Genomic DNA, 15,381 nt, shown 5'->3' with positions numbered 1-15,381 from the left:
TCCAGGACTCTCAGTGTAAAACTCCTTTCACCTACAGAACGTCTTCACTATGCGGACCACTGTAGTTTGCCATAAAAACTCTCAATTCAGGCTGGACACAGTGGCTTTCGCCTGTAATCCTAGCACTTTGGGAGGCTGAGGCGGGCAACGAGGTCAGGAGATCGAGACTATCCTGGCCAACATGGTGAAACCCCGTCTCTACTAAAATACAAAAAATTAGCTGGGTGTGGTGGCACTCGCCTGTACTCTCAGCTACTTGGGAGGCTGAGGCAGAGGAATCGCTTGAACCTGGGAGGTGGAGGTTACAGTGAGCCGAGATTGCACCACTGCACTCCAGCCTGGCAATAGAGCGAGACTCATCTCAAAAAAAAAAAAAAAAAAAAAAATTCATTGAAGATTCCTTCAATTCACACAGTCTCACATATCACCCATCACATACACATCTTGTAGTGCCATCAGTTCCTCAGCAGTGCTCCCAAGCAAATCTTACTCCTTCTCCTGCAGCTCACAGCAGGTGACCAGATTAGGCCTAAAAGAAAACTTGTTTGTTTTATCAGACAAATCTAAGATGTATTCATTTATTCAGTAAATATTTACTGAACACCTACTATGTGCCATCTGGCTTAAGAGTTGGGGGTGACTAAATGAGCAAGACCCAGCCATTTCAGAGCCAAAACTCCAGTGGAGAAGTCAGATAAGTAAATACATTTATAAATAAAATAATGTCCAAAGGTAACGAGTGCTCACATGGCTTCTCTGACAGACCCAGCATGACTTTTTTTTAAATTTAATTTTATTTTAAGTTCTGGGATACATCTGCAGGACGTGCAGGTTTGTTACATAAGTAAATGTGTGCCATGGTGGTTTTCTGTACCTATCAACCCATCACCTAGGTATAAACCCCACATGTATTAGCTATTTATCCTGATGTTCTCCCTCCCCCTGCCTTGACAAGCCCCAGTAGGCACTGTTCCCCCTGCTGTGTCCATGTGTTGTCACTGTTCAGCTCCCATTTATAAGTGAGAACAGAGAACACAATATGACACTTTTAATAGTTATCCTAAAAGACACACTACATGAAAAAGGTAAAAGTTGCCATTATTAATATACTTAATCTTCAGAAAATTGGATAAATAATATATGCTTTTATTTAGTGTTAGATAAATGGGAAAAATCAACCTTGCTTTTATTATCATTCTTTTTTTTAATTATACTTTAAGTTTTAGGGTACATGTGCACAATGTGCAGGTTAGTTACATATGTATACATGTGCCATGCTGGTGTGCTGCACACATTAACTCGTCATTTAGCATTAGGTGTATCTCCTAATGCTATCCCTCCCCACTCCCCCCCACCCCACAACAGTCCCCAGAGTGTGATGTTCTCATTCCTGTGTCCATGTGTTCTCATTGTTCAATTCCCACCTATGAGTGAGAATATGCAGTGTTTGGTTTTTTGTTCTTGCGATAGTTTACTGAGAATGATGATTTCCAATTTCATCCATGTCCCTACAAAGGACATGAACTCATCACTTTTTATGGCTGCATAGTATTCCATGGTGTATATGTGCCACATTTTCTTAATCCAGTCTATCATTGTTGGACATTTGGGTTGGTTCCAAGTCTCTGCTATTGTGAATAGTGCCGCAATAAACATACGTGTGCATGTGTCTTTATAGCAGCATGATTTATAGTCCTTTGGGTATATACCCAGTAATGGGATGGCTGGTTCAAATGGTATTTCTAGTTCTAGATCCCTGAGGAATCGCCACACTGACTTCCACAATGGTTGAACTAGTTTACAGTCCCACCAACAGTGTAAAAGTGTTCCTATTTCCCCACATCCTCTCCAGCACCTGTTGTTTCCTGACTTTTTAATGATTGCCATTCTAACTGGTGTGAGATGGTATCTCATTGTGGTTTTGATTTGCATTTCTCTGATGGCCAGTGATGGTGAGCATTTTTTCATGTGTCTTTTGGCTGCATAAATGTCTTCTTTTGAGAAGTGTCTGTTCATGTCCTTTGCCCACTTTTTGATGGGTTTTTTGTTTTTTTCTTGTAAATTTGTTGGAGTTCATTGTAGATTCTGGATATTAGCCCTTTGTCAGATGAGTAGGTTGTGAAAATTTTCTCCCATTTTGTAGGTTGCCTGTTCACTCTGATGGTAGTTTCTTTTGCTGTGCAGAAGCTCTTTAGTTTAATTAGATCCCATTTGTCAATTTTGGCTTTTGTTGCCATTGCTTTTGGTGTTTTAGACATGAAGTCCTTGCCCATGCCTATGTCCTGAATGGTAATGCCTAGGTTTTCTTCTAGGGTTTTTATGGTTTTAGGTCTAACGTTTAAGTCTTTAATCCATCTTGAATTAATTTTTGTATAAGGTGTAAGGAAGGGATGCAGTTTCAGCTTTCTACATATGGCTAGCCAGTTTTCCCAGCACCATTTATTAAATAGGGAATCCTTTCCCCATTGCTTGTTTTTGCCAGGTTTGTCAAAGATCAGATAGTTGTAGATATGTGGCGTTATTTCTGAGGGCTCTGTTCTGTTCCATTGATCTATATCTCTGTTTTGGTACCAGTACCATGCTGTTTTGGTTACTGTAGCCTTGTAGTATAGTTTGAAGTCAGGTAGCGTGATGCCTCTAGCTTTGTTCTTTTGGCTTAGGATTGACTTGGCGATGTGGGCTCTTTTTTGGTTCCATATGAACTTTAAAGTAGTTTTTTCCAATTCTGTGAAGAAAGTCATTGGTAGCTTGATGGGGATGGCATTGAATATATAAATTACCTTGGGCAGTATGGCCATTTTCACGATACTGATTCTTCCTACCCATGAGCATGGAATGTTCTTCCATTTGTTTGTATCCTCTTTTATTTCATTGAGCAGTGGTTTGTAGTTCTCCTTGAAGAGGTCCTTCACGTCCCTTGCAAGTTGGATTCCTAGGTATTTTATTCTCTTTGAAGCAATTGTGAATGGGAGTTCACTCATGATTTGGCTCTCTGTTTGTCTGTTATTGGTGTATAAGAATGCTTGTGATTTTTGTACATTGATTTTGTATGCTGAGACTTTGCTGAAGTTGCTTATCAGCTTAAGGAGATTTTGGGCTGAGACAGTGGGGTTTTCTAAATATACAATCATGTCATCTGCAAACAGGGACAATTTGACTTCCTCTTTTCCTAATTGAATATCCTTTATTTCCTTTTCCTGCCTAATTGCCCTGGCCAGAACTTCCAACACTATGTTGAATAGGAGTGATGAGAGAGGGCATCCCTGTCTTGTGCCAGTTTTCAAAGGGAATGCTTCCAGTGTTTGCCCATTCAGTATGATATTGGCTGTGGGTTTGTCATAGATAGCTCTTATTATTTTGAGATACGTCCCATCAATACCTAATTTATTGAGAGTTTTTAGCATGAAGGGTTGTTGAATTTTGTCAAAGGCCTTTTCTGCATCTATTGAGATAATCATGTGGTTTTTGTCTTTGGTTCTGTTTATATGCTGGATTACATTTATTGATTTGCGTATATTGAACCAGCCTTGCATTTCAGGGATGAAGCCCACTTGATCTATATCTAATTTTGACATGATTCTTGAAAAGGTCTATTGCTTCATCTGGGATTTGTTGGACAAATGTGGTCTTTTAAAAATGCTGAGCCACGTGAAATTAGAGCTTCTGCCAACTCATGAAAAATAGTGGCTTCATGTCATCTAGCTGCTTGGCCCATGCTTTCCAGAACAATTTAGTCCCTTTCTGCCCTTGAAAAAACATCACATCATACTAAATGACACCAATGCTCCCACCTCCCAATTTAAAAGGAAACAGAAAGAGAGGTGTTTTACTAGAAGATTTGAAGTCATGAAAAACCAGGGCTTGTCCTCTGGTGAGGTCAGTCTTCCAAAGACTTTTTCACATGTCCCCTGTCCTTATGTTTCCCACGGCCCTCCCCATCCTCTCAGCAGGCAACCTCAAATCTTCCTTCCTATGGCCCACAGGGCACGCCAGGCAGCGACTTGCCCCTGTGTGCAACTGCAGTGGGAGCACTGTCTCCCTTCTCTGTTGTCTCTCCCTCCCCTTGGTTTTGCATCTTATCCCTCTCACCTTCCAGGAAAGTCTCAAGGTCACTTCTTGCTTATTCAATCTCTGTCTTTACTGGGGTTTATAAGCACGCCCAAGTCTCTCCTGTTTTCTAAACCCCTCCTCGACTGCATTTTCCTCCACTCATTGTCTTGCCATCCTCTTTCCCACCACAGGTCAACTTTAAAAAGTGAGCTGCATTCAGGGCTTCCATTGCCTGCCGTTCCTCACTCTATACTCACCTCCCCCTTCCAAGCTATTCTCTACACAGCAGCCACAGTGCACTTTTAGAGGCACAGATCTTACCAGGTCATCTCTGTGAAACCTTTAAGGGCTTCACATGGCTGTTGGGATAAAGATCCAAACACTGATGTGGCCACCATGACCTGCATGGCCTGTGTCCCCAGGTCACCTCACCAGAGCTGCTTTTCCCCTCTGCAGCCCTGCCATGCTGCCTCTCATTTAGGCCTTCAGATACACCCTTTTCTCCCAGGACTGGTCTCTATGCAAGCTGCTTGCTGTGCCTTGTATGTTCTCCCACTCCCTACACCTCTTGGCTGATTCTTCACTGCTTAGGTCCACCTTCCCTGCTGAATACTTTCACTGTGCTGTGAACCATCCCATCAAAGCACTTAACCTATCTATAATTTTATATATATATATATATATATATATATATGTATTTGATTAATGAATTTCCCACGAGAGTCTCATGCTTGTCAGTGTTGGGTGGGGGCAGGTTTAACTTTGCTCATCAGTGTACCCCTAATACCTAGGCCAAAGCCAGGCACCTACTGGTGCTCATAGAGTATTTGCTGGATGAATAAATAAATTTTAGATGCAGCCATGCCAAGCCACACAACTAGTAATTTGCAGGTCCAGGAATTGACCTTACATCTCTCACACTTTAGTCTATTGTTCTGTCTTTGACTCCATATTGCCTGCAAAGAAGGTTTGGGAAGAAGGTTGGGGTTGGCAGCAATGCTGCACCAGGAATCAGTGTGAGAAGAAAAAAGCAATGGGTCAAAACTGTTAGCATTATTGTGGGACCTTATGAGTCCCTAAACCTATTTGCAAGGCTAACAACCCAAGTGTGTAATAGTGGTCTGCCAGTTCATTGACACGGTGCATCAGTGTTCACTGAAGACCTTTGATAATCATATTCTCTTCTCCCACCCCTACCCTGCCAGGAGGAAGCCTTTTTGAGTCAAACCTGGAGAATGAAGGAAGCATTTCTGGCAGTGATTCAACATTTTATAGACAGTCAGAAGGTAAAGTTGCTTAAGAGTTTACAGCTACTGGGAAATTGGAGTAATAGAAACACCTACAGGTACAGGTACTGCCAGGGTCCCCCAGGTGCATTGTTACCCCAGATGCAACTATCTACACTATGTGTGAGTCTCCCTGGGTCACTTATTATTGCCAATTGTATGAATCCATCATCAAAATAGGTGAGTATATCCAAAATGTGGCCAAGAGAACAGCATTCATTACCCAACCATGGATACTTTACAGTCAACTAGTAAATATTCTTCTGGAGTTGGAACATATCAATCAATCCACTCACTTGTGCATTTCATATTAAATATTCCTTTAAATAATGTATCATTTACTGATTAACTTTTACTTTTTTATACCAATATAATTGTCCCCTTAGAGCAGTGGTTAAAGGCAAAACAAACTTCTAATTTCAAATAAAATTTTATCATTTCAATTCTTTGTCTAAAGTACTGGACATTGATAATCAGTGCCCCCTGAATTGCCTTCCTCCTGTGACCTCCACAGCTTATCTGTACCCTCTATTCTCTCTTTGGGGGCTGTGATAGTTAATTGTATGTGTCAACTTGACTTGGGCTAAGGGATGCCCAGATAGCTAGTAAAACCTTATTTCTGGGTTTGTCTGTGAAGGTATTTCTGGAAGAGAACAGCATTTGAATCATAGACTGAGAAAAGAAGATCTGCCCTCATCAGTATGAGTAGGTGTCATCCAATCCATTGAAAGCCCAGATAGAACAAAAAGGAAGAGGAAGGGTGAATTCACCCTCCCTCTTCTGGAGCTGAGACATCCATCTTCACCTGCCCTCAGACATCAGAGCTTCCGATTCTTGGGCCTTCAGACTCAGGACTTAAACCAGCAGCTCCCCTATTCCACAGCCCTTCACATTTGGACTGAATTATACCACTGCTCTTATGGGTCTCCAGCTTGCACACAGCATATCATGGAACTTCTCGGCCTCCTTAATCACATGAGCCAATTCCCATAATAGATCTATTTTATATCTATATATATCCTATTGGTTCTGTTTCTCTGAAGAACCCTAATACAGATGACTTCTCATGAAAAATCTGTCCTCTATTATCCTTACTACCTGCAGCTTCTCCATAGGTTACCACACACCATTGTATGACCTCAAGTGCACCTCCATTTGCTGCTGAGCCAGAAATGCCCAGCCTTGATTTCATCCCAGAGTTCTACACTCAGATTTCTAATGCTTGGCCATTAGCACCTGAAGATCCTATAGGGTTCTGAACCCCAACTTGTCCTAGTCAAGCTCTTTAGCCACTGAGGTCCACCAGTGAGAGATATGTTTCCTTCAGTCCCTCTCCTCATTTCCCCACAGCTACCTAAGTACCTGTCAGCTCTGTTTTCAATCTTACCCTTTTCTTTCCATTCCGCAGCCCATATCCTGCATACCTCTCTGCTCAAAACTCTCTGGTATTAGTGTTAATTTCAGTGGCCATCTGTATCAGCAGGGTTCTCCAATACACTAAATATATATGTATGTACATGCACACACACACAGATTCCTTTTAAGGAATTGGCTCATGCAGTTGCAGGGGACTGGCAAGCCCCAAACATACAGGGTAGGCCAGCAGGTTGAAAACTCAGGCAAGAGTTGGTGCTTCAGCCTTCAGGCTGAATTTCTCCTCTAGGAAACTTCAGTTTTTGCTCTTAAGGCCTTTTAATGGATTGAATGAGACACCCACATTGTAGAGGGCAACCCTTACATGAAGTCAACTGATTATAGATGTTAACCACATCTAAAGAATACCTTCATGGCAACACCTGGACTAGTGTTTGATTAAATAACTGGGTACTATAGCCTAGCCACGTTGACACATTGACCATCCCACCATCTAGCTGGTCTTCTGAACTTTGGCTACCTTGCCTTCTTAATCTTCTCCCCTACCCTTGCCAACCTTTCTCTCTGAAACACTGACCTGAACCTTCACTTTTTACCCAGTGTTCCACATCACTTTCATCCAAGAATTACAATCATAGCATCCAAAGCCTTCCTAGTTACAGCTCCAGGTGCCTACCTTCCAGGGGTCCACACGGATATCTCTATCACACGGATAGTTATGCATATCTCTTAGTGGTTACTTATGTGTCTAATCACCCAATATCTTGGAAGGTACATGAGAGCATGGACTCAGCTTGTCCATCAGGTTATCACTGGGGCCATCACAGAGCCTAGCACACAAACGGTACTCAGTAAACATTTGTTTGATTCAACAAAAATTTATAGATCTTTTCTGTGAAAAATACATTGGTAGCTATCTTGAAGAAGAGAGAGGGGAGATACAGTGTCTACCACCAGGGAGCTCTTAGTGTGATGACAACTTATATCACATAGGCTCTAGTTATCAAAACATTGGAAAGACTGTGCCACCTGGTGGTGTGCAGAGCCCTGGGCTGGGTTGCCCCTACGTGGCTCTATCATGACTGTCATAGCTGGCTTGTGACATACTCATCAGCTAGCTAGATCACTTTGACCTTAAGTGGATTGTTTAGAGAGTTTATTATGTTTGCCAAATGATACTTTCTGTTTACATTTGTGTCCTTAAGAGTCTAAGAAGCTTGAATTATTTTTTAATTGAGTGAGTAATTACTGAATTGATGTATTCACACCCTGTCTCATTCCACAAAGAATTTTCAACAGCTTACAGGAGATTTGCATGTGTTAAATAATATATGAGTAGGAGATTATAAATGGAAACAGGAGGTTGAAATTGGGGACAAGGAGACCCAGGTACCCAGCCCTTGCTGACCTACATTCCTGCACATGATGTGACTTGGACTTCTGGGGAAAACTAAGAGAAGGATGATAGAAATTCTCACAAGTAAGAAGCTAAAATCTAGGATCTCAAGGGAAACAGAACTTTTCCCAGCACTTCGCTCCAAAAAGAACTTTGTCACCTGGGGAAGTCCTTTATTTTCTCTCATTTGTTGCCATGTCTTAAAAAAAAAAAAAGTTCACTAAAAGTATGGTAGCACTATATTTTTTAATCATGTTAGCTTGTATTCATCTCAGTTTTGTGGTTAAAATCAAGGGCTTTGGATTAGAAGGAATTTGGAATGGAATCCAAATTCAAATTCAGAGGAACTGGAATCCAGCTGGATTCAAATCTTAGCCTTCTTATTGTCTTGCTGTGTACCTTGGGTGAGTTATTTAACCACTCTGTGCTTCAAATTTACCATCTGTAAAATAGTACCTATATGGCACCTACTTACCACTGGATTTTTGTCAGAATTAACTGTGATCATGTATGTGAAACTCTGGGCCTGGTGCCTGCCGTGTGGCTGAGCTCTGAGGTTGGCCAGTGTTGTTAATACTGGTTGATAGTCCAAAAAATTATACCATAGAGTTTATATTTACATTAAGTCATATGCACAGCCCAATGTCCTTAATACATTTAATAACATTTTCCCCATCATCACAATAATACATTATATGGACAAAATAAAGCATAATCTTTATCTGAGAAAGTAGATAAAGAACCATTATTTCCTTCTATGAAGCCCTTTTGTTCAGTCACCTTTAAGCCACTCTGTGTGCTTAGACCAGTGCTTCATGTTAGGATACAACAATGAATATGATCAATTCTTGTTCTGTGAAAATGACCTGTGGGAACGGGCCAGGGGCATGGAGACTTTCTGGATGATGAAAGCAAGCCCAGAACCTGGGATGGACCTCCAGCCAAGGGCGGGGCTGGAGGGATCTGAGAAGATTTGTTAGAGGAGGAATTTTTGGGCCAAGCCTTAGGGTCCGTGGGAACCAGATCAGTTACGGAGCAAGAGTTTAGGAGGGAGGAGGAATGAGATAGCAGGCATGAAAGAATCAAATAATTTGTTGCAACTGGGGCACGGGATGTGAATGATGCATGGGAGGCAGTGTGAGGCAGGTGGGAAGGGCGAGGGCTTTGTATGCCATCGTAAGCAGCTTTGAACTTATCTCAGAGCCCCTGAAGAATTTAAGTAGAAGAGCTTGAACAATCATTTTACTCATCATTCCCTTTTAGAAATGCTCTTTGTTCTGTTTCCTGTCTAGGACATAGTGTGATGGACACCTTGGCTGTGGCCCTACGGGTGGCTGAAGAGGCCATTGAGGAAGCGATTTCTAAAGCAGAAGCATATGGGGACAGCCTGGTAGGGCCCCTCCTGCTCCTCTCTGCGGGGGGAGGTGTGGGTTGGGGTCCTGGCTGCCAGGAGAAAGTGCAGTTTGTCAGGAAATCAATGTCCCAGCAGCTCTGACTAGAACAAGGCCCTCCCTCTGCTTTTGTGGTCAGGACTCTCCTGGCAAAGTGATTGCCAAGTCACCCCAAATCCACCCACAGCACATAGCAATTCTCTTCCCTCCACAGGACAAGCAAAATGAGGCCAGTTACCTGCGGGACCACAAGGAGGAGCTAACTGAGGAACTGGCCACGACAATCCTGCAGAAGGTAGGTGGGCCCTGGCAGTGGGATGGCTGCAGTTTCCTGGCTGGGCCTGGTGCAGGGACTCTGGCAAGTAGCAGGTGAAACATGGGGAGTGTCTCTGGCCCTGTATCTTCTGTTCCTTCTCACTTTAGACTTTTGTGCGCTGGGGACCCATGCAGAGGGAATGCATTGCACTGCTTGCTTTGCAGTCACTCCTGCTAGCTCCACGCCCTACGCTGTCCCTTGCACGGAGTACCTGTCAATTACTTCTGAGAAACCAACCACCCCAAAACTCCATGGCTTTTGACAAGGATCTTTCTGTCTTCCACAGCCAATTCTCCAACACCAACTGAGAAGTGAAATTCCATTCTGATACTAACTTCTTCCTGGAGTTAGTGCAGACCCCACAAGTTAAGGGCCCAGTCCCACAAGACTGCCCCTACTTCAGACACCAGCCACAAGTTTCAGGTATCCCAAAGCCACCACACTTCTCCCTAGCCTGCTACAAATTTGGGAGTTTGCACGACCCTGGACTCTCAATTCAATGATTTGCTAGAACTCACAGAACTCAGGAAAGTGCTTTACTTACCATTACCAGTTTAATATAAAGGGTACAGGTGAACAGCCAGATGAAGAGATACATAGAGCAGCAGAGTCTGGGGACAGGGTGTACAGAGCTCCCATGCCCTCTGTGTGAACATCACTCCCCCAACACATCGATGTATGCACCAACCAGGAAGGTTTCTGTGCCTTGTTGCATCAGAGTTTTTAGCCAGGTTTCAGTATGTAGGCATGATTGATTAAATGATTGATTACCTGATTGAACACACTCTAGTCTTTCTGCTCTCAGCCTTCTAATCATGTACTATAGTTGGTTTTTCTGGCAACCTGCCCCCATCCTGAAGTTATCTAAGGACGTCACCTTGAATCACCTTATTAGTGTAACAAAGACACTCCTATCACTCAAATAATTGCAAAGGTTTTTGAAACTGTGCCAGGAACTGGGGACAAAGACCAAATACAGATGCTCCTGAACTTACAGTGAATGGGGTTAAGTCCAGGTAGTAACCCCATCCTAAGTTGAAAGTATCATAAGTCAAAATGCATTGAATACACCTAACCTACTCTTAATATATCATAGTTTAGCCTAGCCTATCGTAAATGTACTCAGAACTTGCATTAGCCTATAACTGGGCAGAATCATCGAACTCAAAGCCTATTTTATAATAGTGTTTAATAGCTCATATAATTTATGGAATGCCGTACTGAATACACACTGCTTTACCACCACCGTAAAGTCCAAAAATCTTAAGTCAAGGACTATCTGTATATAAGTTTTGTTATATCACAATTTATTTATTGCTCATACATCTGCAGTAGCTGCACTTCAAGCTGTGGGTTGGGACAAAGTCAGCTGCAGCATGTTCACTCTGGGGCCCAACTGAGGGCACATCAGCTGCCTATGGCCATGACAGGAGCACCAGCCAGCATGTGGAAGCACACAGTGCTTATTAAGGCTGAGGCTTAGCCCTGGCTTATGGCTACTGACTCCGTCCTCTCATCTCATTGGCCAGAGCAAGTCACACATCGAGCCCAAAGCCAAGGGCTGGGACGTAGATTCTCCCTATACTGGGAGGGTTTGCAGAGTCACACTGCAAAGTGCCATATGCAGGAAGTGCTGAAAAACTTCAGTCTTCCCTTTTGGTCACAATAATTCACATCCCTTCCATATGCCAAGTAGACTCACCACACCCAAAGACCCCCAAATGTCTCATCCAATCACAGTTCAAAGTAAAATTTGATCCAATTTTAGCTCCTTTTTAGCTGGAGATCTGTAAATTAAGCAAACAAATGATCTCCCCCCATATACCCAACATGCATTGTTGGAAGAGGGACAGGGAGACAGCACTGGCCCCACCCACCTGCAGAGGGGAAGAATGGGAGGCACCGGGGGTCACTGGTCCTCAGCAATTCTGAAATCCTGCTGGGCAACATGGCTGGGTCCCCACCCTGCCATGGGAGATGGCACCTCAGTTCATTGTTCTCTGGGCTCTCAGCCTTCCTTTTCATCCTCTGTCTGGCATAAAGGAACATTGAAGAATATGCTCATCTTGGTGGCTCAGCACATTTGTTGACTGCTTCCTGCCTATAGGAAGTTGAAAGCCCAGAGACCTTGGTACAGATGGACTCACTAGATCCAAATGACTGTGTAAATGAGCTATTCTGGTGACTCTTGGTGCCTACGCCCTTGATAGGGCTTCCAGATGCTTCCTAAAGTCAGGACTTAACAACCAGAGGCTCTGGGTTTGAGATCCAGCTCCATCATTTATGAGCTGTGTAGCCTTATCTGATAACTTAGTCTCTCTGAGCCTGTTTCCTCATCTATAAAATGGAACAAATTAGAGTATGTACCTTCTAGAATTAAGTGAGGTAAAGCCTACACAACACCTAACATGAGGTCTGACACATGCTAGGCACTTAATAAATAGAAGAAGCTGTTAACATCATAAAAGGATTATTCATAAACTGTAAAATGCTTAGAATGCTCAAGGCTATAGTTGTGCTGGTTTCTCATAGTGCAGATCTGAAACAGCCTGGTGTTCTGTTGAAATTAAGCTTGTAAGTGGCTGAAAAAAATTCCAAAGATGGTCCCAGTTACTCCACATAGCATCAGGAGGCCTCTCCAATAACTTGCCCCTTTTTTGTTCTCCCCTACCCAGATTATACGAAAACAGAAGAGCAAAAGTGAGCAGCAAGTGGAAGAAGAGCCAGGATGGCCACATCCCCAGAGTTGCCTCACAAAGGTGGCAGATGAGGGGACCTCAGCATCCCCTGGAGGCCACCGTGCTCCCGCTGCCCTCTGGGTGAGTCCCCAAGCAGTGCTGGCCTACCCTCCACACGTGCAGGTCTGGGGCACACATTTAACCCTCTGTAGTTGAATCAGGTGGCCACTGGCCAGGGTAAAAATTTCAAAAGGATGGGGAGCAAAATTGAAAGAGAAAGTGAGTGTGAGTCGGGGGCCAGGAGGGGTAAGAGAGGAGAGAAAAACACAAATGGTCTATTGATAATTATAGAGAGAGATTTTACACAGAGACCAATTTAGGAAAAATGCAAATGCTGATAGGCTGCATTTTTTTTTTTTTTATTCTGAAAAGAATTGTACTGAGTCCAGTGGGGGAAAATAGCTTTATAAGGACCATGTGTATTCTTATAACCTAGATTGCTTGCTTTACTGAAACTGAAAAGTGACAGCGAGAAAATTGCCACTGCTGTATCAACCACCAAAATGGTCACATCTGGACACAGGAAGTCACAGTGTGGAGCCAACCTTTCTGTCTGTCACCTTGAGTCACAGAGCTCAGTGGTCTTCCCACAACCAAGGGTTTGGTGCTGTTCCTGTCTGCAGTAGAGTTGCTGAGCCTGTCACATCCTTTGTTACTGGTTTGAGTAAGCCCAGTTGAGGATGTGCAAAGTGCTGGGGAAGGAGCTGAGTGGGGCAGGTTCTGCAAGAAACCGAGGGACTGGCCAGTAGGGCTCTGGTTCTGCTAGATATAGGTGCTCACAGTCTGGGACAGGGCAGCACACAGGTCCACTTCAAAACTGGAAAGTCAGGCATGGGAAAGGCAAGGCCAGGGACTTACCCCATCCCCACTAGGGGTCTAGTGACATTCATCCCTGCATGAGCAGATTAAAACAAGGGTGTGCAAAGCAGCACATGGTCGACTTGCAGTCCATAAGGGATCAGCATAGGTCACCTACATAAACTCCTTTGTCCTCGCCAAATGCCAGATGCACAACGGTTACAAGGAGTATCTTTGTGGCTTTATCAGAGATTAAACTTCATTCATTTATTGGCAGAACCTTTCCTTGTCAACATGCTGTCAGCTTGTTTTACTGCTGCTGTCATGCATATGCTCAGCACCAAGGAGAACAAAACAAGTAGAAGACTCCATGCCCACCCTCCAGAGCTTTATAATCTGGTTAGCAAGGCAGGAGGGGACATGGGTAAGGCTGGTAAAAAAGAGGTAATAGGAGACAGTTCATAATTGGGTGCTGAGTTAAAAGATTGAGAATGGAAATGGATTTGGAATTCAGATGAGGGGCCTTTCCAGCAGAGAGTGGAAAATGATCCTACTGGATGGAGCAGGGGAGCAAAAGTCCTTCAAATAGCCTGTGCACTCAGTGGACTCAGACTGGTCACAAAATCAGAGCTGTAGTTCCTGGGCTCAGGCTGCAGACATGACATCACCTTGCATTTGGGGTCTTTCTGAAGTATTTTCTGCAAACTCAAAGTATCAAGTCTTGGGGAGATCCAGAAAGTAGAAATGCCCACAGCACCCCAGACTCAACCATGAGTCAATGAGTCAGAGGCAAGAACAGAGAGCTTGGGCTCTGTCTCTGCCACTCCTGGGGTAGGATTCTGGACTTGCCCTTGACTAGATATGAGACCTTGAACAACTGTTTAGTTTCCTGTCTGTAAAATGGAAATAATAAGACCTGCCCTAAAGGATGGCTCTGAGGATTCCTTGTGCAGCCAACACAGTCTTTATTGAGCTTCCACTCTGTGCAAGGCACTGTGCTAGGTGCTTGTATTAGTTTGTTCTCATGCTGCTAATAAAGACATACCCAATACAGGGTAAATTATAAAGTAAAGAGGTTTGACTCATGGTTCCACATGGCTGGAGAGGCTACACAATCATGGTGGAAAGTGAAGGAGGAGCAAAGTCACATCTTATGTGGTGGCAGGCAAGAGAGCGTGTGCAGGGGAACTCCCCCATATAAAACCATCAGATCTCATGAGACTTATTCACTATCACAAGAACAGCATGGGAAAGACCCGCCCCCATGATTCAATTACCTTCCACCAGCTCCCTCCCACAACATGTGGGAATTATGGAAGCCACAATTCAAGACAAGGTTTGGGTGGGGACACAGCCAGACCATATCAGTGCTACAGAGACAGTAGTCTCTGCAGATACAGCAGACTCCACCATCTAATGGTGAAACATGCCATAAACAAGCAAATAACAACAACAAAAAAACCACAGGGGTATATATTTCAGTAATTGTCATCAAGGGAATGGAGCGGAAGGAGTGCTGGGGACAGGTAGACGCTTGGTTAGGGAGCTGTCAGGGAAAACCATTTTTAGGAGATGACATGAAACCAAGACTTGAAAGATGAGAGGTCTGGGAGCAGTAAGAGGAAGGGCACTGCTACAGGGGGAATGGCGTGCGTGGAGGCTCTGAGCAGCAAGGAACTGGGCATGTTCAAGAAATAGAATAGTGGTTATGTGGCTAGAAAATGGGGTAAGGGGCACAGTGGCAACAGTGGCAGGTGACTAAATGAGATGTGGACATAGTTATTGCTCTATTATTACCTTATTTCCACGTTTCAAAATAAGGATGACTATATCTTCAAGGTATCCCCTATGAGTTATGAGCTGTACTTCACTGTGTTTTGGTCAGCAAGGCTCCAGGCCCAGAGAGCAGAGCTGTTGGCATATCACTTATCTGCCTGCTCCAATTCCCAGACCACCTGCTGCCACCAGCCCAGCCCCACTGTGGGTCCTCACCAGTGCCCTCTCCCCTTCCTTCCCACACACAGCCAGATGG

The 15,381-nt window shown here is 43.8% G+C and overlaps 1 protein-coding gene across 1 annotated transcript in view; it reads left to right on the top strand.

Annotated features, from left to right (window-relative positions):
- Window positions 1-15,381, top strand: part of MYRIP (myosin VIIA and Rab interacting protein) — a 443,644-nt gene that overhangs the window by 335,058 nt on the left and 93,205 nt on the right. Inside the window, exons 5-8 of the mRNA XM_002813907.6 lie at window positions 5,256-5,336; window positions 9,399-9,496; window positions 9,712-9,792; window positions 12,489-12,632. Of these exons, the coding sequence (XP_002813953.3) occupies window positions 5,256-5,336; window positions 9,399-9,496; window positions 9,712-9,792; window positions 12,489-12,632 (404 nt within the window). The remainder of the gene's footprint in view (window positions 1-5,255; window positions 5,337-9,398; window positions 9,497-9,711; window positions 9,793-12,488; window positions 12,633-15,381) is intronic.

The sequence above is a fragment of the Pongo abelii genome, chromosome 2, assembly GCF_028885655.2.
Source record: "Pongo abelii isolate AG06213 chromosome 2, NHGRI_mPonAbe1-v2.0_pri, whole genome shotgun sequence".
In the NCBI taxonomy this organism is placed as follows: Eukaryota; Metazoa; Chordata; class Mammalia; order Primates; family Hominidae; genus Pongo; species Pongo abelii.
Note: the sequence above shows the minus strand (reverse complement) of the source record. Positions and strands in the feature narration are given on the sequence as shown.